The following is a 26,359-nucleotide window of genomic DNA, read 5'->3' on the forward strand; positions in this document are numbered from 1 at the left end:
CGATACTCTCTTCTCTTTTCTGCTCTTCGTTCAGTTAACCGGTGGTCAATCTGTAACACAAGATCAATTAACTCCGAAATTTCGGTGGGTCTATTTGGAACTTGTGCTAAGGCATCTTTCAATTCATCTCTCAGTCCACGATAAAATAAGGCGGCTCTTTTTGACTCTGGCCAGGCAGTCTCTACAATGAGTTTATTGAAATGAACCAGATAGGCTACTAGATCTTTATTACCTTGCCTGATTTCCAGTAGTTCATTGTCAGTGGCTTGAGCTGCAGTTCGCCGATCAAATATTCTTAAGAACTCTTCCTTGACATTTTGGAAATTATATAAAACAGGATCATTTCTGGAAATTATTGGCATGGACCATGCAGCCGCATCTCCTGTCAGATAAGACAATATAAATGCCACTTTGGACTGGTCTTCGGAAAAAATGACTGGTCTACATAAAAAATGCAATGAGCACTGGGTCAGAAAAATCTGCGCCTTATTTGGATCCCCACCGAAGCGCTCAGGTTGAGCCAAAGGAATAATAGGGGAAACTGCATGAATTACTTGAGTGGATATACCTGCAGACTGTGAAGGGCTAGGGATTTGTGAAAACACAGATTCATTTGATTTAGCGGTGTTCCCTAACTCATTTATTCGCTGTTTTATTTGGACTGTTTCTTCTATGGTGTTATTTAATTGTTTCTGTAACCCTTCCAAAACGGTGGCTAATGCTTTTATATCAATTCCCTCTGCCATTCTGCTCAGGAAGAAATCTGTTTTTCCCTAAAATTAGGGTGATGGCACTTCAATCTGTCAGGATACTTCAATTCGATTTCCTCAGAAGCAGAAGATAACTCCTCAATCCCGACCCGAGCTACTCACAACAAATGTTAATCCTTTGTGCTGAGTACCCCGGAGGGGGAAAGGGGAATGGGATGGCAGAGAGACTGCCACAGAGATGATGAACACCAGTACTCAGTCTGCCTCTTCACATCTAAGATTGGATACAGCACCTGCAAGAGTCACAGTCGCAATTACTAGGGACATACAACATCAGTTTTTCACTTTCTACTCTCAACACTTAATTCTCTTTAATTCTATTATTTCTTCACTCACCCTGAGTTCTCTGTAGTCTTGCTTCTCTCTATAAATGATAGCTCTTCTTAAAAAAATGCTTATTACTGATTCTGGAAGAACTTCTCAACCTTTGTTAGAGATTGGTTGTATGTTGCTATATATATATATATATATAGTTGGTGATAATGCGTTCTTCAAATCAGCGGATGTTATTTAATTTCTCCTGTCTTATTGTGACTTCTGTCAATACTTGTATTTGTAAATGCTTGTTTATTAAAGTTCGTTTCTCCTTTCTTACTTCGACATTTGTTGATAACTTGTATTTGTAAATGCTTGTTTATTACAGTTAGTTTCTCCTTCCTTACTTCGACATCTGTCGATAATTTGTAGTTGTAAATGCTTGTTTATTTAAGTTTGTTTCTCTTTTAAACTCTATTTTGGTTTATTACCTTTGAATTTGTAAATGCTTATTTGTTAACAGTTCTTTTCTCCTTTAAACTTGGACTTCGTTTATCACCTTGACATTTGTAAATACTTGCTCTTTTAAAGTCCGTTTTTTCTTTGACTTTAATATCTTAAACAAGAACCTTGTAAACATAAGGTTAATTCATACATTAACTCTGTAGCCTTGCCGACTCCCATGGGAACGGTCTACTATCAAACTCTTCGAATAAACCTTGACAATATTTATCTGTTTTCTGTAATATAATCTTCAACTGTAATTTTACCTCACAGGAGTTTCTGTTCTGAAGCGCGCTCTCTCTCCACACAGCTGATTCCTGTCAGACCTCAGTTGAAGTGCAAGGCTTCCAGCTGGAGAGCTCATAACCTAGCAACCAACCGATTGCAAGACTAGAACTGTAACTAACCTTCAGGACTCACAGCGGCCATCTTGGATCTACTCTTCTTGATTCTTCCTTTGAAATAAGCGCAAGATTACTCTGCAAACCTTCTTCCAGTTTGGGCTTTGCTCTCTCCACTGAGGATATCTCTTTGCTTTTCTCATGCACTTCTTTGATTTGACTTGGCAAGTTTGTGTGGTCATGACAATTTGCATGGCCCAAAGTATTAGTGGGCTCACAAAACTAATTCTTTATCTGGACATATTTCAATCTTAAAAGAAATCCCTCTGTTATTTCTGTAAGCTCATCCCAAGACAACAAGGTCCCTGCCTCAATCAGATCCCCCCACACTTCAACTCCAGCTCTCTTTAAAGGTCGAGCTAATACATCTGTTAAACGTTCAGGAGTGCCTGGGGAATCCCAAACTAGAGCGCCCAGACTATAATATGGAATCTTTGCCACTCTACGCTCCTTAAACCAAACTTTAGCAGCATCTTGTAGTATTCTCAATTTAACTTTCTTGAAGAATTTGGGATCCCCAAACTTATATTGAAAATACCTTGCACCCGCTTTTCAGTAGCCACCATACAGTTAAACATTGTACCCACTGCTGACAAATCTGGAAAAGCAAACAGCATACTTGTATTCTTTAGATGGAATGCCCACGCATAGTACTGGACATCCGGGAGAGTCAAACTCTCTTTTCCTATGCAACTTCTTCCAAGCTATCCTAGGACCCCTGTGTGCCCATATAAAGGAGGTTAATTTCTGTTGGCATAAACCCAACAATCTTTTATCAAAAAATAACGGAATAGAATTAAAGAGAAAATTCAGCTTAGGCAATATTATCATTTTAACCAGATTCACCCTCCCAATAACTGTAAGCGGCAGATGTAACCAACCCAGCATTAACTTGTTACACTCAGCAATAATTGACCTAATATTTACTACTGGGATTTGTTTCAGATCATGAACAATGGACAATCCTCAATACCTCATACAAGTTGTGGTATGCCAATTTATACCTTTCATGTTCCAGACCATTATTTCGGTTTTGTCCGAATTAATACAATAGCCTGAAACCTTCCCAAATTCTTCTGTGATAGCCAACAAAGCAGGCATCATTGTCCGTAGATCAGAAGTGTAGATAAGAAGATCATCGGCAAACAAAGCTCCTTTCTTCTCCCAGCCCTTAATCCTAAATGGGGAAATTCTCAAATCCTGCCTAATTCTCCTTGCCAAAGTTTCTATATACAGATTATATAACAATGGTGAAAGAGGACAGCCCTGTCTGGTACCCCTTGTAATCTCAGTTAAAATACCATTAACCAACAACCTAGCCTCAGGTGCCTGGTATATAGATCAAATTGTGTGACAGAATTTATGCCCCAAATTGCAACCGTCCAAAACTCTATATAGATATTTCCAATTCACTCTATCAAAAGCTTTCTTTGAATCTACCACTATAACTGCTAAGGGATGCTGGAAGGTGGTAGCTAAATCAATGGCCCCCATCAAATTAAATGTCTGCTCATATAGAAACCTATTTCTGATAAATCCCCTCTGGTCCGGATGGACCAAATCACTCACAACCCTACTCAATCTGTACGCCAATATCTTAGCGAAAAGCTTATAGTCACTATTTAACAAAGAAATAGGCCTATAGGAATCACACTTCGATAGAGACTTACCACGCTTTAAAATAAGCGAGATAGTGGCCCCACACCAAGAAGCCGGTTTAGCGGCTCGACCCTCGAAAATCTCTGAAAACAGTTGGAGAAAAAAGGAGATTATAGAATCCCCCAATGCTTTATAAAACTCCACCGGAATTCCATCTGGTCCTGGGGCCTTACCATTTTTACTCTCTTTTAACACTGCTCTTATCTCCCCCTCCATAATAGGTCTAGACCAATCACTCTGTTTACTCCGCGACAAACGGGGAGTCAAATCCCTTCCCAACCATTCACCAATCATCTCCTCGCTTTCCTCCCTCTCCTCAGTATAGAGATCTGAGAAAAATGTACAGAACACCTCCCGTATAGCCACTGGAGATGCAACACTAACCCCGGTCTGAGTATCCACCAATTCCTTAACCCTATTACGCCCCTGATCCTTTTTACACTTCCAAGCTAGTAATTTCCCATTGTTTTCTCCATATTCAAAGTGGATTTGCTCTCTTGCCTCCCATCGCTTAGTAATCCTAGTTTGTAAAACAGATTCCCACTGCAACTTTAACTGAGAAATTTTATTCTCCAAATATGTCCGATCTCCACCCTTATCGTAGTAAGTATTATATAAAGCTATTTGTTGTTCTAAAGCTTTCACTTCTTCTCTGTATTTCTTATTCCTGTAACTCATAAGGCTTATGATTCTCCCCCTTACCACTGCCTTAAAAGTGTCCCATATTACTGCTTCTGATGCTGTCCCTTGATTCATCCTAAACAAATCCTCAGCCTCCTTATGAAGGGCACAAATGATCTCATCCTCCATTAAGAGAGACCAATCAAAAGTCCATCTAACCCCACCTGCCTCAAGAGGACAACTCAAACTTAACATCACAGCATCATGATCTAATAAATGGGCAGGTGAGTAAACTATAGTCTCTACCAAATGACATATAGCGTGGTCCACTAGGAAATAGTCAATCCATGATGCATGACCGTACTTTTGATTATAAAATGAAAATTCCTGCTTTTGCCCTGCTCTCTGCCTCCACAAGTCACACCAGCTAAAGTCCTTCATCATTAACTTTAAATATTGCTGAGACTTTGGAGTACCCACTGACCTAGATTTTGCTGACCCGTCTAGCCTACTTTCAAGGATCACATTAAAATCACCCATCATTATCACTGGATCTGAAAAACTCAAGAGATGGGAAAAGACCGTTCTAAAAGGTTCCAAATCATCGCAGTTGGGACCATAGTATCGTACCAGTGTAAATGCCCTACCCCCCCAACTGCAATCTATGTATAATCCATCTCCCTAACTTATCCGTTAACACCTTAGACAGGGTAACATTCAACCGACGCTTGACCAAAATCGTCACTCCTTTTGTGTTAAAATTGTGCTTGGTAGTAACAAAATCCCCTACCCATCTCTGTGTTCTAAACAAAACTGCACTTTCCTCTTTAGTCAAATGTGTTTCCTGTAGAACAATGATATGGGCTGGAGAGTCCCTAAGAAAATGCAGAAATCTCCTCGCCCTAGCTCGTACACGCAACCTATTGACATTCCATGACATCAATTTCACTAGATCCTTCCTACCTCCCTGGGTCCCCTAGCTCTTAGCCTGGTAAAAATAAATCTGAGGTGTATGAGGTTAATTTAATTTTTTTCCCCACATGCCTACCCCTTAGTGCCCCCCCACATGCCCCCCTAACATGCCCCCACTCACCCTCCCTGGGAGAACCCCCACCACCATTAATAGGCCCTTAGGCCCCCTTTTGAGACGCATTGCGCTCCCCAGCTCCCTTAAACCGTCTTCCCCTTCCTTATAGTTTCTATAAGATCATCCGCCGCAGCTGGATCCCTGATGTTAAACATTTTGCTATTAAACATCAAGTGCAGGTTGGCTGGAAATTTTAACCGGGCCTCCACACCTAAGTTTTTGAGTTCCTCCAAACATTTTCCTAGCTCCCATTGCCTATTCAATGTTGTCCTAGAGAGGACAGACCTGATTTCAAATTTAATACCCCCAGTCTCCAAGGAACTGAGATCTAACGCCTTTCCAAGAGTTTTTTCTTTCAGCAAATAAATCTGAAAATTTGCCAAGATCCTTCGCGGTTTCTTGATGCTCGGGTTCCTCCTGAAAGGGTTGCGATGCACTCTCTGAATATTGTTGAAAATCTGATCCTCTGTCTCATCCAAAGAGATAACCTTTTTAATCAGTGAGACTATATAACGCTTCAAATCCGACCCCTTCACTCCCTCCGGGACATTCAATATTCTAAGATTATTCCTTCTTGAATTGTTTTCTAAATATTCCAACTTCTCTTGAAAGTCCCGTTCCGTTCCCTTTAACTTCTGAATCCCTTCCTTATTCCTTCTCAGATCCTCTCTCTTAGTCTCCACTGACTCTTCAAGTGCCTGGGTTGGCAAAGCCAAAAGATCTATTTTTTTCTCCAAGGACTCACAGACTAATCTTATTTCATCTTGATTCGCCTCTGAGGTTAGGAACCCCTTTTTTGTGTTTTCGCTCAGTGAAACAAACATAGTTTCCAAAGAATTAGGCTCTAATGGAGTCCTCTGAGGTAAACTTTCAAGCATCTGTGAGGTTCCTACAATTTCTGCCCCTGCCAGATGGTACGGAGTTTCCTGTGTCACAAAAATGCCGCCCCTGGCTTCATTCGCCTCCTGGGAGCTGGGATGTAAATCTGAGGGTAGGTTAGGGGGTAAATCTACAGCAGAATTAGGTGCAGACCCCCCCTCAGTAACCTTGTACTCACTCATTGGTTGATCCAAAGTGGTAGACACAATCGGGAGGCTCTAAAATATGTCCGCAGAGAGGGGGTAACCCTGGTACTAGTCCTAACAGAGTTCTGCTTTAATTTTTTTTTTTTTACATTACAATCCTCCTCCCTCCTACAGAAGTCTCCTTGTTTATTTCCCAGTTTTTGTGCCCCCCGTTATCCTTATGTGCACACAAAGTTTTAAGCTTATTTGTAGCTAAAAACCTCCTGGCTGGTAGAGGGGTAGAAATAAAGGCCCCAACCTCATGAGCTGATTTGTTTAACTGTCGATCCAAATCCAGAGGCTCAGCACACTCCAACAATGGTGGTCTCTGAGGGATTGCAGGGCACCTGGTGCTAGTGCTGCCTCTGCCTTCAATCCCCTGGAGGGAAACGCGAGCCGCTGCTCTGCGGCTTCTTCGGAGCTCTAGGGTGGCTCTGCTCCAACTTACCGCCCCCGGACTCCTCTCCAGCGTACGAGCGTCTCCCTGTGCTCATACGCCGCCTGCGACGCAACGGGACAAGCGGATTCTTTGCTGGAAGCAGAGTGGAGCCGGGGAGCTCAGGTGCGCGTCTCAGTGCGCGTGCTCACTGCCGCCCACCATGTTCCCCCCAGCACCCGCGAGATTGATGGAATGCTTGATTGAATCTCAGAAACTTGTCATTTTTAGGGGTCAAGTCCTAGTCCATCATTATTTTGCACACCATGCAAAAGCAGTTTGGTCACAGCTATATAAAAAATAGTCTTGACCCTGCTCTAGTGTGAACAGTCTAGCCCGACCTGCCAAGCTAGGTCTCTGGCTCGGAAAAAAAGCAACCCAGGAACAGTTTCACCCTTGTTATGGACTCATTAGCCAGGTATAGCTTTGATCCAGTGACACAGTGTGCACAGGACCCACATCTGCATATACCTGTCCCACTTAAGGTGACATACAAAAGTATACAAAAAGTGATGGATGGCATGCTTGAATTATTCCCAGCCACTGTTAATTACTCCTGACCGCAACCCAGTCCATTGTTATTTTGCCCCCTGTGCCACCTCAGTTTGGGCACAGCTAAATGCAAATCAGTATCAACCATGCTCTAATGGGAACAGTCCAGGTGAACTACCCCACCGGCTCAGAACACAATCAGGTTTCACCCTTGTTATGGGCTCATCAGCTGAGTATAACTTTGCTCCAGTGAGACAGACCCACTTCTGGACATCTTGTCCCACTTTGGGTGACATATTAAGGTATACAAAAAGTGGTGGAAGGAATTTTTTTAATAATCTCAGCTACTGGTAATTACTAGGCGCCACATCCCAGTTCATTGTTATTTTGCACACCACGCAACCTCAGTTCGGACACAACTACATGCAAAACTAATATTAATGCTGCTCCAGTGGCAACACTCGAGCCTGACCTGCCAAGCCAGGAACCAGGTCCTCCCTGAACTGGAAGAATAGGAGAGGGACCGGGAGATTAAAGGTCCAGTGTACGGTCTCCCAATATAGTCATTATAAGTCAAAATAGTACACTGTTCCAAACAAGAGTTATCATTTAGAGCGAACCGAATTCTACAGGAGCAGGAACCCTCATGCATCACATTGGATGACTGGCTTCATCATTGGGAAAGCTCCTCATTAGGCCGGTGCTGCAATGCCTAACGGGCTCCCCCAGAGGGGGTGATCTTAGCCGAGGTGCTCAGACGGTAGCACATACAAAACAATTTGTTTCGATTGGGTGCTCTATTGTAAGTACCCAAGCATAGGTGGAGAGAATAGGATATTAAAATTGGTTCACCATCAGCAAATATCAATCATAATTTAATCAGTTTTTGTGTGATGGGGACCAAGGTTAAAAACAGACAAGAGAGTAACGAGTGATAAATAATGATCACCTACTCTCACTAAAAAGAGGAGGATAGAACAAAATATGGTACCTCTCTGTAACTGGTCTACATGTTTCGCGTCTAAGTGGTCCAGCCGGATCAAATGACGCTTCTTCAGGACCAAAGAAAAATCTACTCCAAAATCTCAACTCAAATAATCATCAATGTGTAAAGGTAGGTAGTCGTGTGAAATTGATGTGATTAAAGTGAAACACTCTAGTGGAAGATAAAGTGAACAACATAAGCTTACCATCCCCAGTATCAGGATAGAGCTCATAAAGGATCACATGTCAGGATAAGGAACTAATATTATGTTGATTAATAATCATGAGAAATAAGAATAAAAATAATTCTTATTCTAATAATTCTTACAGGATAGAGCTCCTTTATGAGCTCTATCCTGATACTGGGGATGGTAAGCTTATGTTGTTCACTTTATCTTCCACTAGAGTGTTTCACTTTAATCACATCAATTTCACACGTGCACCAATTTTGGAATTGCATTTTATTCATGTATATTGATCATGGTTTGTGTTTTATTTACTTAGGGCGACTTTATTTAATGAGTAGAACTAAGTAAGTGACTACCTACTTTTACACATTGATGATTATTTGAGTTGAGATTTTGGAGTAGATTTTTCTTTGGTCCTGAAGAAGCGTCATTGGATCCGGCTGGACCACTTAGACGTGAAACATGTAGACCAGTTACAGAGAGGTACCATATTTTGTTCTATCCTCCTCTTTTTAGTGAGAGTAGGTGATCATTATTTATCACTCATTACTCTCTTGTCTGTTTTTAACCTTGGTCCCCATCACACAAAAACTGATTAAATTATGATTGATATTTGCTGATGGTGAACCAATTTTAATATCCTATTCTCTCCACCTATGCTTGGATACTTACAATAGGGCACCCGATCGAAACAAATTGTTTTGTATGTGCTACCGTCTGAGCACCTCGGCTAAGAGCACCCCCTCTGGGGGAGCCCGTTAGGCATTGCAGCACCGGCCTAACGAGGAGCTTTCCCAATGAAGAAGCCAGTCATCCAATGTGATGCATGAGGGTTCCTGCTCCTGTAGAATTCGGTTCGCTCTAAATGATAACTCTTGTTTGGAACAGTGTACTATTTTGACTAATAATGACTATATTGGGAGGCCGTACACTGGACCTTTAATCTCCCGGTCCCTCTCCTATTCTTCTGTTTCATGTACAGTAGCTATACTGTGGGACCTTTTAGGCATTTATACTTAAATTCAATTGGAACTTGTTGACCCAGTTGTACTTCGCACTATGGAAGACTTCCAGGGCTTAAGTTATGATGATGACATGGTATCAGCTATATTACAAGCATCTTCTATCCTTGGTAACGAGGGATCCAATCCATCTAGGAGTCTTAAGGAAGAATGGAATAAACTCTCTGCCTTAAAACGCGAATTGATTAAGACAGTCATGCATGGGACCATCATGACTGAATATTTACGAGCAAATATAGCACCCAATGGTTTGTTAGTGTCTAACATACCTAGAATTTTCCTACAAGACCTAGTCTTTAGGAAAGACTGGGCACAAATTGCGTGGAAGTGTACCAGAGATTGGCTGGTACTTATCATCAATACTTCCAAACGCATAGCTGATTCCATCACCATTCAAATAAGTGCTATTGAAAATACCCTGAAACCACAATTACGCTGACAGCCTTTAAGAGTCGTCTCACAGAAATCAATGCCGAACTAAATGAGACTAAAGAGTTTCTAACTCAGCAAAAAATCACGAAACTCCAGAAAGACATAGTCAAGTTCAGCAGGGAGAAGGTTTATCCTTATATTAAGGAGGATTATGACACTGACAATCAGTTGCGCTCTTCCGATGAATCAACTTCTTCATACAGAAAACCACGTCAGTTCAACAGTGGTTCATCGTCAGATGGGTGGAGTACTGATGAGAACACACCACAACCTTTCTACAACTATTCCCCCTACCCCATTAATCAACTGATGCCGTGGCAACCACCCTACCCATTTTTTCAACCTCGTCCCATGATGCCGTTTGTGCCTTTTTTAGGCCGCGGCCGGGGCAGAGGCAGAGGCAGAAGAAGAGGAAGAGGCACATTTGTCCAATGGTCCAAGGAAGAACCACAAATGGTGACAAGGAGCCATACAAAGAATCCCACACCCAGAACTTAGTGGTTAATCTGTCCCAGAAAAATCTCTCAGTTGATGAAACTAATGTTCTGAATAGGGGACTTGGTTTTGTGCCTACTCCCAACGAAGATTTCTTCCGACTACATATTGAATTAGCCCAGCTCTTTCGAAAAATTCGCCTCCATGTGTTTTTTAAAGATAAACCAGTTGAACCAATATGTGATTCTGGCCTAAAAAAAACCTCTACCTTTTTACCTCCAACAACGATGATGCCTACTGAAGTACTCACATTTGAAAAGGCAGTATCAGCCGATGTTTCTCGTCTATGTCCAAAACATCCTTACGTTAACATTCCCAAGTGAGAAAAACAGGCACTACAACAGCTAGCCATTGATCCCAACATTGTGATTAAACAAGCAGACAAAGGTGGAGCCATCGTGATTATGGATACAGTAGAATACAGACGTGAGTGCTTACGCCTCTTGAGCGACACTACCTACTACACAAAGATAACTAGAGATCCAACTCAGAGTCTCCAAATTCAGATTAGAAGTCTTTTGGAAGACGCAAAGAGTAATTTATGGATCACTCCTAAAGAAGCTGAATTCCTCGATACAGTGTATCCTAGAACACCTTACTTCTACTGCTTACCCAAAATTCACAAGGGAATTCAACCACCTCCTGGACACCGATTGTATCAGGTATTGGATCTGTCTTAGAACCATTGTCAATCTTTTGCGACCATTTTTTACAGCCACTTGTGAGACACTCTTCCACCTATCTACAGGACACCAAGGATGTCCTAAACCTAATTGACTCTGTCAATTTGACCAGTGAAGTGCAGGGGATCATTACCCTAGATGTGGAAGCACTCTACACCAATATCCCTCAAGAAGATACTTTACGGGTAGTTGAATCAGCACTACGGAATGATTCTCCAGATCTATCTACACCCATTTCTTTTATTATGCAACTTGCCACTTTGGCCTTGACAGAGAACTTTTTTAAGTTTGGGGAACAGTTCTTTCACCAGATTAGAGGGACATCGATGGGAAGCACTTTTGCCCCTAGCCTAGCATGCTTATATATGTAAGATTTCGAAAGGAAATACATTTTAACATCAACTAATCCCTTTGAAAAAGATATCAATCTATGGAAACGTTACATAGAAGATATTTTGATCATCTGGCAGGGTCCTCTAACATCAACCGAGGAATTTATTACTTGGATTAATTCCCTTGATCCATTCCTGAAGTTTACGGCTTCAGTATCTGCCACCCAACTGCCTTTCTTGGACTTGATGATCACTATTGACAACGGCCTATTGAGCACTAGCACTTATCATAAACCTACAGATCGAAACAGCCTTCTTCTATATGAAAGTTATCACCCAAAAGCTTTAAGGGAAAATCTACCAGTGGGCCAATTCTTACGGCTGAGACGTAATTGTAGGATCACTCATGAATATGTCAGACAGGCTGATATCCTTCAAACTAAACTTAACGACCGACATTATCCAATTAAGACTGTAAATGCCGCCTGCAAGAGAGCGAGGAATAATCACAGGGAATGTCTACTGGCAAAAAACGTAAGGACCCCCCAGACACGCATAACCTGTGTCACTACATTTACCCCATTGTCTAATACCATCAAAAAAGTGATTAATAAGCGATGGTCAATCTTGGAGAGTGGGGGTTTTGAAATACCAAAACCCCTTTTTGCCTTTAAGCGCACTTCCAACATAAAAGACATAGTGGTCCATACACGTCCACGAAGGCGTGATATCCCGAAACAACAAACATTATGGGATCTCCCAACCGTTGAGGGCCATTTCCCTTGTGGTAATTGCAATGTGTGTTCCTTAACAAGTAGAATCACGTCACTTGACCTTGACCCGATCGGAAGATGGTTTTTAAGAAAACATACCAACTGCAACTCTAAGAACTGCATCTATATGATCACTTGTCCTTGTGGGTTACGCTATGTGGGGATGACAACACGGTCAGTGAAAATACGTATAAACGAGCACAGAAGTAACATTAGATGTCAGAGAGTGACCACAAAACTCTGTGCCCATTTTTGGGACGCTGCCCATACGCCAGATGACCTTCAATGGGTGGTCCTCGAAGTCCCTAGAGCCCTCCCTAACGGTTCTAATTCACTTTTTAGAATCGAACAACGATGGATTTTTAAATTAGGGACGGCATCACAGGGATTAAATGATGACATACCTTGGATTACTCTCTCAAAGTAGTAAATTTTTCTGATTAAGATACCAAGTGAATCTTTTTCTTGCATATAACCCCATGTTACCTAGATCTGGAATCAAAATCGATTTTCCCACGATTTTGCCCTTAAACAATTTTTGTTCAAATAATTTGCCTGTAATATTTACAATAACCCGGATCCATAATTTTCACTTGATTTATGTTTCCAATCAATGGTCTCCACAGGCGATATCTTTATGATACATACATGTTTTTGATCTACTGTTAAGTACCTCGTTTTCTGAGGTAATAGCCAACTATTCCTCATGTCTGCTTTTTTACGCGAGGAAACATATGTAGTTTCTAATTGACTACGCCCTATACTGTAAGATCTAGATAGCCGGATACTACATTTCACTGACACTCCTGCCGCTAACTTTCCGCAGTTGTAGTTCTTTAATTTCGGTTGTTACCCCCCAGACTCCTGTTTCAGTCTGTCTTTGCTTTCTACTACCACGCGAGCAGGCAGCCATTTCCGGGTTTCGCGTATCTGAGTTTTCTTTAAAAAGCTTGGCAGAACGTCGCGCTCTTGTTCCTCGGGGATACATGTCGGAAGGGTGGGTGAAATTGCCTACGCAAAAGGAATCTGAAGTAAGTCTTCTTACTTTTTTCGAACTCTGAGGTAGCATGAGTACACTTTGTTGTACTTGCGACTTTCTATTTTTTTTTTGTTTGTACGCACATCCGATTCTAATTAGAAGCACTAAATTCTAATTGGTATATTACATCGACTCCTTCCTATCGCGGTAAAAAACACACATAATGAGTTTTTACCGCTATATTTGCTATACATATTCCAACCTACCATATCATTGTATGAGACATTTGTCTACCTGATCGGTGGAAATGTTAGCGATAAGATATATTCAGAAACACTGATTTGTGATAAACTTTTAGTTTTATTATGGATTTCCTGCTTGTAGCTGCGCCATGTCAGAAATGATAACAGTTTCCATGTTTAGAAATTACTAGATATGATGAACTGTGAGCCGAGTAGTATCTTAACTCATCATGTCATTATTTTTATTCTTATTTCTCATGATTATTAATCGACAGAATATTAGTTCCTTATCCTGACATGTGATCCTTTATGAGCTCTATCCTGATACTGGGGATGGTAAGCTTATGTTGTTCACTTTATCTTCCACTAGAGTGTTTCACTTTAATCACATCAATTTCACACATCCACCAATTTTGGAATTGCATTTTATTCATGTATATTGATCATGGTTTGTGTTTTATTTACTTAGGGCAACTTTATTTAACGTGTAGAACTAAGTAAGTGACTACCTACCTTTACACATTGATGATTATTTGAGTTGAGATTTTGGAGTAGATTTTTCTTTGGTCCTGAAGAAGCGTCATTGGATCCGGCTGGACCACTTAGACGCGAAACATGTAGACCAGTTACAGAGAGGTACCATATTTTGTTCTATCCTCCTCTTTTTAGTGAGAGTAGGTGATCATTATTTATCACTCGTTACTCTCTTGTCTGTTTTTAACCTTGGTCCCCATCACACAAAAACTGATTAAATTATGATTGATATTTGCTGATGGTGAACCAATTTTAATATCCTGTTCTCTCCACCTATGCTTGTGTACTTACAATAGGGCACCCGATCTAAACAAATTGTTTTGTATGTGCTACCGTCTGAGCACCTCGGCTAAGAGCACCCCCTCTGGGGGAGCCCATTAGGCATTGCAGCACCGGCCTAACAAGGAGCTTTCCCAATGATGAAGCCAGTGATCCAATGTGATGCATGAGGGTTCCTCCTCCCTGAACTGGAACAGAAGCACCCCAGGACCGTTTCTCCAATGTTAATGGCTCATTAGCTAGGTATAACTTAGTCCCAGTGAAACAGTGTGCACCAGACCCACGTCTGGGCATGCCCTTCCCATTTTGGGCCACCTACTAAAATATACAAAGAGTGATGGATTACATGCTTGAATTAATCTCAGCCACTGGTAATTACTCAGGGCTGCATCCCCATCAATAATCCTGATGTGTTTTGTGGTGCAATATTTAGAATGTGATGTTATTGTGTTTTACTGTAGTGCATTTTCTTTTGACTATTTTGTTGTGTTGTGCCTTGGTATGTTTCTATATTTTAAAATTGCTTAGTGTATGTTTCTATTTTATGCTCTGTTGTTTACTTTAGCTATGCCAACAATGGACTAGCCAAAAAGCGACATGGCTTTAAATCCTATCACATGCAACCACTTCTAAGGTAGCAACATAGCGTTGTAACAGTGTATAGGAAGAGTTTTATCCAAAGGAAAATATTTTAATCATGGAGAATTGTTTTTAAAAAAGAAATGTGAAGTTATACAGGGGATCTACTCCACTTGGAGCACTCCACACAGCAGTCACAGGGTCTCCTTAGAATGTCACCTGGTGCAACTTTCCATACAGATTCTTGGGAATATTTGTCAACCTGAGATTGCACTAATTTTACAATTGCAATATGTGTAAATCTATGTAAATCTGCAAGTGTAGATTTGTTACTTTCTTTGCTTGTGAATTGGGCCTGATTTGTTCTGGAAATACACGTTGCTAGTTTGCTGGTGCTACTCTGCTGGAAATAAATATGGACCAGTTTTAATAAGGTCCTAGCGCCACCTTGCACCATATTATTGTCAATTGTTTGACATTAATGTGGTGTTAGGTTGGCAAAAACGTTGTGCCATATTTACAAAGTGGCTCAATGCATGCATTGCACCACTTTGTAAACCCTTGCGCCACATTATGCCTGCATCAGGCATAATGTATGCAAGGGGGGGCATTGCAGCATTAGGAGGTCCAAAACAATGGGGCAGTGGAATCTATAAGATAACACTGCGCAATTTCTAGTGTAATTTTTAATGCCTGCCTAAGGCAGTCGTTAAATTGAGGCTCCCATTGTTTTTAATGGGCATCCTGCCACTTTGCAGGATTAGCGTAAATATTTTTAGCACTAATCCTGCAAAAAATCAAACTAGCGTCAAATGCTTATGACGCTAGTTCCCTAACATGCGCCATCGTTCACCGTATAATAAATACGGTGCACACATGGTGGTGTTAGGGGGTGCAATGGGACACGAGAAAAGTGGCAAATCATGACACGATGTGTCACTTTTCATAAATTTGCTTCAGAGTGCCTGCCTGCCCACCCACAGTAATTTCCAGCAAAGCAATTGTATAGAGGCATTGCGACTGAACGTTTTGACTTTTTGATGCTGGTCCCCAAGAGAGGTTCAAAGTGAATGCAGTTGAATTGTCATTCACCAAGCACAATTTCTCAAGCTAACCGCATCCATCAGGATATAATCTAAAGAAATAAACCTAGTCACTTTTAACATCTTCCAATTCATTGACAAAAATCATTCGTAATAGGCAACCAAAGTTGCTCTTCAAGATCTGTGACATGAGGCGTCTGGACACGTGTAAGGAGCCTTGAGGTCCTCTGTGTCTGTTTCCGTTCTCAAATGAACGTCATTCCAATTTACAGTGCTGAGAAAGCAGCAGCAGTGGCAGTCTGAAAAGCCTGAAGGCAGTTCAGGCATAGGTCAATTTCCATCTCACACAAGTAGCATGAGAAGTTGAGAACTTGGCCAGCTTTGTACCGTCCTGTGAATAATTCAACTAGCCTGAAATATATAGGTCTGTTACGTGACCAAGACCAATTCTGTTGCAGAAATGATGCACTGATTTGAACTGAAAAATCCACACTCCTGCCATAGCGCGTCAATGAGGTAAAAAGCAGAAGGCATATGAAATATCTTTCAGCAACCCTCGAGACTGTTTAGTGGGACAAGAAACACATAAGAAGCCATTCTTAATAACAAACATACGTATTCTGTGGTAATTCAAAAATGCAATTTCTTTAAATTCACAAGGCCTTTGAAAAAGGCAGAAACAACCGACAGTATGATGCACCCTAAAATAGCATATGTTTAAAAACATGATGACGAACTCATATTTAAGAGAAACCAGCAACGTGGTGCAACTTAGGCATTTTGTTGTAAGCACAACATTGCACTATATAGCGCGTGATATATAAAGTATTTCTAGCTCGACAATGGCTAATCACAAAGAAAAGCCAAGTAAAGGGGATCTAGCAAAAAAGGAGCATTTTGAAAGTTTCAACATGAAGAAAATAGCCTACCCAACATAGAACCTCACAAATGTTGCCTGTTTTTCATAAATTCTGAGAAGTGTGTGGGGGGATTTATACAACTTCACAACCCCTATTGACAGTTATTAGTGTTAACTGAAGCAGCCTCCTGGTAATACCTTTCTAACGCAGATGTTTACCCCTAGTAGTACACAGATGTGGCACAAGTCCTCCTCCTTAAAAAAAGATCATTTATTCTGATCTCATTCCCTTCTAATACCAGAGCCGCTCTTTTTTCTGGCCTTTGTGATGAGCAGACTCGTGTTTCGACCAGACCCTGCAATATATAGAATTGCCACAAACACTTTTCTTCATAATACCAGCCTTAACGGTGCTTTGCTCCTATACTTTTACTCATACTCATTGAGCTCGGGTTTTCATAAAATCAGATACACTCAGAGCTCGTGTTACACCGGACTCAATCGAACTCTGCTTCTGCTCACAGAGACATTCATAGCAGCACCAGGTACTGTTGCTCCTGATAAAATCATTCTACTATACGCTCGAGTGAATACGTGCACGCACGCAAATTTGTGTACGTGTACAAGACTGTGCAAGGGCTTGTATCGCGTACCACGCGCATTGACTGTTGTCAGAGAGTAAAATGAAGCAAAAGTTTCTCAGCAGCAGAAACAAACTATCATCAATGAAGTCCGCGTTTTATCGCATTAAAAATAAAAAGTAAAAGTGACCAGTCAGAAAGAAGGGCATTATTCAGGTCATAAATACAGATTATAGAAAATATTTAATTCTAAGTGTTATTCTCCCCGTCAATGTGTCAGTGACTGCTTGTGTTAGAACTACTAGTCAAACATATTGACTTGCATGAGTTTAAAGAATGGTTATGATTGTTGTCTGTTTGCATCCCCAATGGAATCACAGATTGTGCAAATTGCACCTGAAGCATGTGTTTGACCTGTTTTTGCCATACAAAATCTGACATAAAAGTGTGGTGGTAAATTGCCCAATATGGTGTTTTAAGCATCACAGAACAGGAGAATTAATGTGTGGTTTATATGCAATTTCGGGTCTCAATCTTACAATTGTGTGTAAACTGCACTGCCACTACTTACCGCACCCTGTCATAACGGTAATTGGACAGCTGCACCATTCGCACACAGATTTGGGTGACATTCCTAATCAGGAACTTCATTATTCCTACCCCGCGTTAAATGGGTTATGATGATGTTATTGACAAATAATACTGTTCAAATTCATGTATAATAAAATTAATTACCACATGTTGATTGTGTTAGCCCTTCAGTTGTGTTTTATTATGACGCTGCAATGTAGATAATGCATTGATTTCAGCTTCCTTTTCACTAGGTTCCTATGTGCCAGAGGGGTTGAAGATATCCTGCACGTGGGACTACACAAACACGTCATCGTCAAACAGGAGTTATACCCTGATGCTATGCTGCTTTGTGTTCTTCATCCCACTTATAATAATCTCACACTGCTACTTATTCATGTTTCTGGCCATCAGAAGTACGGGCAGGTATGTGTGAGATGTCATTTCTCGCAGTCTTTAACATCCATTTTTGCTTTGTTTCAAACTATTTAAAATTTGCAAAGAAATCTACACAGTCATCTATACTATCATGTTGGTTCATTCACTAAAAGTAACTAAGAGCCGGCTTTAGAGATTGGTGAATGGATCACTCTGTCAGAAGCGTGATGGATATCCCGTCCTCCCTATTGCAAGTGGTTTATATTTTAAGACAGGATATTCTTCATGTTCCCTACCAATCCATTAATGTGCTGAATAAGGTAAAAGAAGAGATTAGATGAGATGCATTAATGTATATTCCATAACTGTTGTGCCTTTGAATTTTCATTGGTAGGAATTAAAAAGCTCAGAACTATGCTTATTGTTTTTAAATCGGGAAAACAATGTTCTCATTGAGATTAGTACCTACCATATTTTTCTGCAAAAAAGTACCCTCTTACTATACGCTTTTTCTGCGTACTGTAAAACCCTGTTTTACCACATCAGTGTTAGCATTTAGATTGAGCCATGCCACAGCATGTATGCAAACTAATGTCTTAGAGATGTCTCCAAAGATGTCAATGACAGAACGGTACAGAGGTGAAGAGCTGCAGCATTCATATTAAAAAGTGAAATATGTGCATCAAGGTGCTTAACCACTAAGGACCTCATCACAAATGTCCCAAGAAAATGTCCACTGTTTTCCATCACCTGTCGTTTCTGGTACAGTGGGTACAGATAACTTCAGGGCAGGGAAAATCCACCCCATTAAGAGTTACAACCTGAGAATCCTCTAAGGAACAAGGAGTTAATAGGGGGTTAAATCATTCTCGGGCCATTTTCCCCAGACATTAATGATTTTTGCTCAGATTTTCACCTGATCTCCCGGTAAATCTAAATAGATATACAGTGTTTCCATAGATTTCATAATTCCAATGGGGCAGGTAACTGCTATTAACCAATATGTTTATTAACTTGTAGCAGACAGTACATGTTTCTATTCTGAACTTGATATGAGTCACACAAAAAGTCATCCAGAGACATACTGCACAAGCCGACAAAATCACAACTCAATGATGTCTGTACAACTTACACAACATGTAATTATGATCATTTTGCTTTACTGCCGACTAGATTGGTAAACATTTTTTAATAAAAATGAAAACAAAGGTAGGGGCAGGAGAGCATAGTGATATCAGCTTCTAGCCCTAATGACTTCCACAACATATGTTAAATTAAGGAAACAATGTTAGTGGACATTAATTCTAAAATGGTCGTTATACCAATATCAAGTTTTGGAATTGTGGAAAATGCCTTTAGTTTTCTTTGCAATTGCCTAGGTATTACATGCATGAAATCACAAAGAAAGAAACGATGAAGTAAGGAATCACGGGGAAGAGTAATAAAAACAGATAAACAATTTAAAGAAAAATGCAGAAACTGCAGTTTTGCATCTGCATTTTGTAGCTTCATAAACATACTTATATCTTTAAAAATCACTGTAAATTCAAAAGTTTTCAAGATAATCTCTAAACCACTTCTGCTATGTTTCCCTTTTTTTGCTTCAGTTTGAAAGCTAAAACGGAAGACTTTGGGACAGATATATTAAACCTTTTTGTAACTGCAAGCAGCCTGTTCACAGAATTGGGCAGTTTGCAACCATAAAAGGCTTTTTATTATGTATAAAACCCAATACAGAGGCATGTTTAGGGCGTTCCTTCCAAAATTATGAAGCGCATTGGCATGTATTAATGTTTTGCTATGGAAATCCAGTCCAAAAACTTGAATAATTTACTGACAACACTGTTAGTAACAGTTTTATTTTTTTATTAAACACATCCCATTTTCCTTCAAGGAAAATGGGCTGCATTTTAAAAATTTGCTGTTTTAAATAGCAATCACAGACATGGTGGTCTGCTGACTTCAGCGGGCTGTATTCTCTATGGTGGCTGTGATTCTTAGTGGGTTGCAATTTGCAGTCTTCCTCACTAATATCCATGAAGTAGGTCGAATGGTGACCCACTAGGAGCTTGTATTTGACTAACCGACCTATCAGTACAGAGATCGGTTTACAAAATACCACACTGGTTGCAGAAACACTGGTCATGCCATTGGATGTGGGTGAAGGATTCTTTTTCTAAAAAGAGGTATCTGCGTCATTCTAATTTAGTAAGATAGCATCTCTCTCTCTCTCTCTCTCTCTCTCTCTCTCTCTCTCTCTCTCTCTTATGTTTACCCTCCCTCTCTCTTTCTCCTATGTTTACTCTCTCTCTCTCTCTCTCTCTCTCTCTCTCTCTCTCTCTCTCTCTCTCTCTCTCTCTCTCTCTTTCTCTCTCTCTCTCTCTCTTATGTTTACCCTCCCTCTCTCTTTCTCCTATGTTTACTCTCATGTTTTATATATTTGTTTCACATGGGTGGTACACGAGCGTTCCAATTATATCATCCATGGGTTTTCTTACGCAAAGCTCTCTGTCCTAAATTCGACAGAGCTTTGTTTAAAAAATAACGCTTCCTTCAAGCAGGTGTTAACAAGTAGAAATATTTTGATATTTTGGTTTCTTCTAACTTTTGAGAAAATGCACGTGTTCTGCACTGTACAGTGCTCATCCAACATGTGAACATTTGTAAAGTTAGTCTAGGCATAGTATTTTGCAAAAGGCAGCGACCCTTCCTATAAAAAGGCTATGGTAGACATAACAGACACGTTTACACTAAAGTGCATAGGTGTTTGTGTGGCAGTAGGCAGTCTGTAATGGGTTAAAAAAGGATATAAACCAGATCTACTAGTCTCTATTTCTGAAATTCCAAACAGTTTTCATCACATTCTTGAGGAGGAAGTCTTACTATGATTCGTTTCTAGAAAGGTGACAAGTGGAGGTTAGTTAATAAAGAGCATTCTTCTCAAGAGCCATTTTTCAGAAATAATGTAAGCAACCATACGTTGTTCAAGCTGTGTCAGTCCATTTCACTTTATACCCTGACAACACCCACTACTTCTAATGTTGAAATCCTGCTGAGCACCTCCATGTTTGTTGTTTTTTTCAGTCCTCCTTTTCACTGCATATGTGTCTGCCTTGCTGATCCTGTGGAGTGATATTCTTACTCATGCCTCATCATCAGAAACAAAGGAGTTCAGGTTTTTTCCAATTTCCTACACTTCTTTCCAAGCAGGATTTCTGGGGAGCATGTCCCGATCCACAAATGAAGAGCTTGGCATGTAATAGCAATGTCATAAGAATGCCAAGTACAATATTATAAGTGGTTGAGCAAAATATTCACTATGAGTTTGAATAATTATTACTGACTCATCTTTCAGGTACTGTTAAAACAGTTTCCCTGGCTGAGAATAGCAAGCAATGGCAGAGGAACTGTGCTGATGATCACGTTCACTAATGCCAGAAAGCCAAAGGTCTACTTTTACAGTACTTGTCTTCTTGGCTAACATCTGATTAGCTGTTTTCTTTGATTCAACCATCTTCATTTTTATTGAAGAAATTTATTTCTTCGTTTTATTGAAGACAACTACATAAATAATATATCGGAAATAGTCTAATATACAAAAAACAAGACATTTTTCAGTTAAGGGGCAGTTGCACTGTGTTAGAAATTGGGTCTCTAGTTGGCACAGGGTTGCACCTTGTCAATGTGGGGACCTCAATCATGGTCAGGGTATGTCAGTTACATTCCCTAAATTAACCTGTGTTCACCCTCTGGTAGCTTGGCACAGAGCAGCAAGGCTTAACTTAAGAGGCAATGTGTAAAGTTTTTGTGCAGCACTTAATTACAGTAGCACCGTGGAAGACACCACAAAGAGACTCTACTCCTGCTTAGAAAAATAGAAAATGTTTCTCCGAGTAAAACAAGACCAAAATGACAAACATCCAAATAGTAGAAGTTGAGATATTATTTTTTAAAGATTAATCTCAAAATATACTTAGAAGTCACTAGTAGTCAAAAGGTTACTTAAGGTCTTGAGGGACCGGTACAAATCCAAAGTTCAAGCCGACCATGATGGAGGGTAGGCCAGCTACAGAACCCATGCCGGGTATGCAAAACATTACCTTCGATGGAGCAAGCGTTGACGTCAAGGAGCAAATGCAAAGTCTATGTGCTGATATTTCCCACGCAGTTGAGTCACTGTGTCATTTTTTACCCTCGCAGTCGGGTCCCTCATTGGTGCCAAACTCCGTTTAGGTCAATGCAATGTATCATCATTGAGCCACACAGAGCATCATTGAGCCACACAAGCACTGGATCTGCTGATGTCGAGTGCCACGTGCATCGGAAAAGCAATGCACAGATTTTTCTCACGCAGTCAGATTGATGTGCTGGTTTTTGCAGAAAACAGCTGCAGAACCCATTTCTGAGGCCCAGGACTGGAGACGGCACCTCAGGGAATGGTAGGACTCATGGATGGCAGAGTCCAGCAGCACCAGGAGAGTTGCAGGAGAACTGGTGGCAAGCCAACAAGCCTTTGGAGTATCTTTGGTTCAAGGATATAGAGAACATGTCCAGTTCTTCTCACTCCAGGCAGGAAGCAGCAAGTAGCAGACCAACACAGAAAAGCAAGTAGCAACGTGGCAGTCCCTCCTGGCAGCACATCAGTCATTTTTCCTTGAAGAATGTCCTTGGTTCCTATAGATTTCTGATTGTGTGGGGTTCGGGGTCCAGTACTTATACCCAAATATGCCTTTGAAGTGGGGGAGACTTCAAAGAGGCCTTCGAAGATTACAAGGTCCCTGCTCTTCCTTCCCTGACTCCAGACACTCTACAGGGGAGTATGTAGTCCTTTTTGTGATGAAAGGCACAGACCTATTGAGGTGTAAGTGTCAGCTCCTCCATTCCCTCTAGCCCAGGAAGACCCATCGGCCTGGTGATAGGCCATCAGAATGCAAATGTCACACCTCAGCTCCATTTGTGTGAGGCAGTCTAGAGGGAATGCAGAAAGCCCAGCTGTCATCTACCCCAGACTTATATTCAGAGAAAGTCAGAGACACAGAACAGTTAAAGTAAGAAAATGGCAACTTTCTAAAAGTGGCATTTTCAGGCTTACAATTTAAAATCTGACTTCACTATAAGTTGTGATTTTATATTGTGAGTCCAGGAACACTAAACCCCACATTTCTATCTTGTACCAATTGGAAATTCACTTCAAATATGTTTTAAGGCAATCCTAATTTTAACCTAGGGGAGAGATAGGCCTTGCAGTAGTGAAAAACAAATGTATCAGTTTTTCACTAAGAGGACATTTTAAACTTAAAAGTACATGTCCAATGTTTTAAATACACTGCACCCTTCCCTTGGGGATCACTAGGGCCTACCTCAGGGGTGACAAGTATGTAATAAAAGGAAATGTTGAGGCCTGGCAAGTGGGTGCTCTTGCCAAATCGAAAAGGCAAATCGAAAAGGCAGTTTAAAACTGCACACACAGGCTCTGCAGTGGCCTGAGACATGTTTAGAGGGCTACTGTAGTGAATGGCACAATCAGTGCTTCCGACCCACTGGCATCACTTAATTTATAGGCCCTGGGCACATACAGTGCACTTTACTAGGGACTTACAAGTAAATTAAATATGCCAATTGTGGATAATACAGTTTATCCCCATGTTTAGAGTACAAAGCACCTACATTTTAGCAGTGTTCAACAAAAGGCAAAAATTCCCTTACAGAAAGGGCCATGTCCAACCACCAATATTCTGATCACAAAAAGTGGTTGTAAACAGACTTTTTGCGACCATTACTTTATTATGCAAACTGACCTGTGCACTAATAGGTCTGCTCTCTAAATGGGAATCTCTGGGAGCCTTAGACCAGCCTGCCTAATTCATATATGCACATTTTTCACCACCCTGAGATGGGCTGCGATCACAGGGGAATTGTACTTATGTGTATACTGGATGGTGGCCTGCAAGGTACAGCAGGCCAGTGTGCCTTTGATTGCATGCCAAAACAGATTTTCTTTTTCAAAGCATCTCAAGCTCCTTTAAAGCACGGTTTAAAAAAATACTTTTACCCTTTTGAAAGTCTTCAGTGAGAGCAGTCAGTGGTCCCCAAAACCACTTCTGCCGCTCCCAAACTGATTCGCACAAGGAAAGAATACAAAGAGGACCCTCTCACCTTTGCAAATCAGCCACTACCCCAACTTGGGAGTCAGATTTGCCTCAGAATTAAAGTTGCAAAGTACTGATACATACCATACATACCATACCGTCTTGCAAATTGGAAGGAATGCCCCTTTCAGGCCTCTTCCAAATTATGTTTCTGTATGGGTCGTACCCCATTTTACAATTTGGAAAATCTTTCTGAATCACTAAATGGGTTTAGTACATTAGAAAAAGAGATTTTTGTTCCATTGTAAACGTTGCTATTTTGCTAATTGCAGGGTTTGCAACTGCAAAATAACTTAAAACAACTAGACCTAGGTCTCTTAAATTACTTACTTGAGATGATGTCCAATAATTTAAATGTCCCCAAATAGTGTGCAGCCTGGAGGTTGAGTGACATCATACACAACTCCAACTTCTCTTTCGCTGTGTATTTGATGTCACTCAGAACCCATTGGTGAATAACATTCCCGTTATTCACAGTTACCCAGCTATCATTTATTTTTACCAACATTCCACTTTCCGTTATTTTCCTCTCCTCATTTTCCTTAGTTTTTTCTATGGCATATCTTTGTTTTCATGTTTTTTCTAGTTCTTTATCAGCAGCCACTCTTCCTTGAGTGCTGGCAAAACGCGGGAGTCGCTTTGGGAATTCATGGTGGAAACACTTTGAGCCCCAGTCACGTTTTTTGCCACTCAGTAATGGTGTTTTCTGAGTACTTTTAGCGCATGGTGGCCGAATTGGGTTAGACCACCACAGCCTGTGCTGCCCCATGTGTCCATCTTCCCTTGAATAATTTAGTGGACAGATAACTGTGTCTGGATAAATGAAATACGCGCTGGTTTTTGACTTAGGTATTTCTTCTCTTCCGTGATCCTGGGTTGCTTGAAATTTGTAAAGACATTTAAACATGTGTATGTAAATCACACCTTCAGATAGAAGTAGACGGAAGTGTTCTGTCCATGTGTTCTCCTTCAGCCTACCTCCCATGTGGACTGTCTTCATAAATTAAAGACTACAGCCACATCGAACTAAGTTAATTGGAAAATAGGAGTAAGACGATATTGAACTGTATTCACTGCACATTTGGCACAGTTTGTGTCTGTCTTTTTTTGTTTCAGTAACTTGTCTATTCATGTTTTTGAAGTGGTTAGGATGTCTTCACATTTCAGGTGCTTAGTGCTTTAAGTAACAGGCTACTGCGTGATTTTAATGAATTATAAGAATTGTATTCTAATGCATGATTTATTATACTTAGTGACTAGTTGAGGTACTCATTGGTATAACAATGTTTATAACATTTGTCCCTGTTACAAACCTTTTCTTGTATAATACATTGATGTACCAAGTTGTAATAGGGTTTCTAGGGTACTCCCCTGTTGTTGATAAAATGTGACTCCTCCTTCAGGCTTCTCTAAGCAGCAAATGTCCTGTTTTATGTTTTATTTTAAAGTGCTCTTCACCTTCCTAATTGATGGGGGAATGGGCATAATGGAAATGTAGGAGAAATGCTGCTGGCAAAGGGACCCAGTTGGCCTCAACCTAGTAATGTCTCCGTACATCATTATTGACACCAAGTAAAATTCTTTGGATTGTTAAAACTATGATGGTATTTGCCATTCAACAAATCGTTTCCTCACTGCCACCCAGAAGCTCTTGAAGGCATTTGAATTGACAAACTTATGCACACCATCCGTTTCCTCTAACTTGCAAAAAGTGAGCAGTGCATGTCTTAATTTAATACACAGTCTCTGCCACAGCTTATTATATACAACCTTAGAAAGATGGAAATGGTCGTTTGTCATGGGAACCTTAAAGCCATGTGCTGGTTTTGGCCGCTAATGTAGCCGCAATAGTTGGACTAGCTAAAGTAATATCAGAACATAACACAATAACATTCACAAAGACCTGTTTTAGGTCTAGAGCCTGCCCCCCACATCCGCAGCACCACCTTGCTGTCTCGTGCCCCTGAC

The 26,359-nt window shown here is 40.7% G+C and overlaps 1 protein-coding gene across 1 annotated transcript in view; it reads left to right on the forward strand.

The window, feature by feature from the left end:
• Positions 1-26,359, forward strand: part of LOC138299638 (melanopsin-like) — a 1,463,603-nt gene that overhangs the window by 881,588 nt on the left and 555,656 nt on the right. The window contains exon 5 of the mRNA XM_069238089.1: positions 18,119-18,290. Coding sequence (XP_069094190.1) covers positions 18,119-18,290 — 172 coding nt within the window. The remainder of the gene's footprint in view (positions 1-18,118; positions 18,291-26,359) is intronic.

The sequence above is a fragment of the Pleurodeles waltl genome, chromosome 1_2 (genome assembly GCF_031143425.1).
Source record: "Pleurodeles waltl isolate 20211129_DDA chromosome 1_2, aPleWal1.hap1.20221129, whole genome shotgun sequence".
In the NCBI taxonomy this organism is placed as follows: Eukaryota; Metazoa; Chordata; class Amphibia; order Caudata; family Salamandridae; genus Pleurodeles; species Pleurodeles waltl.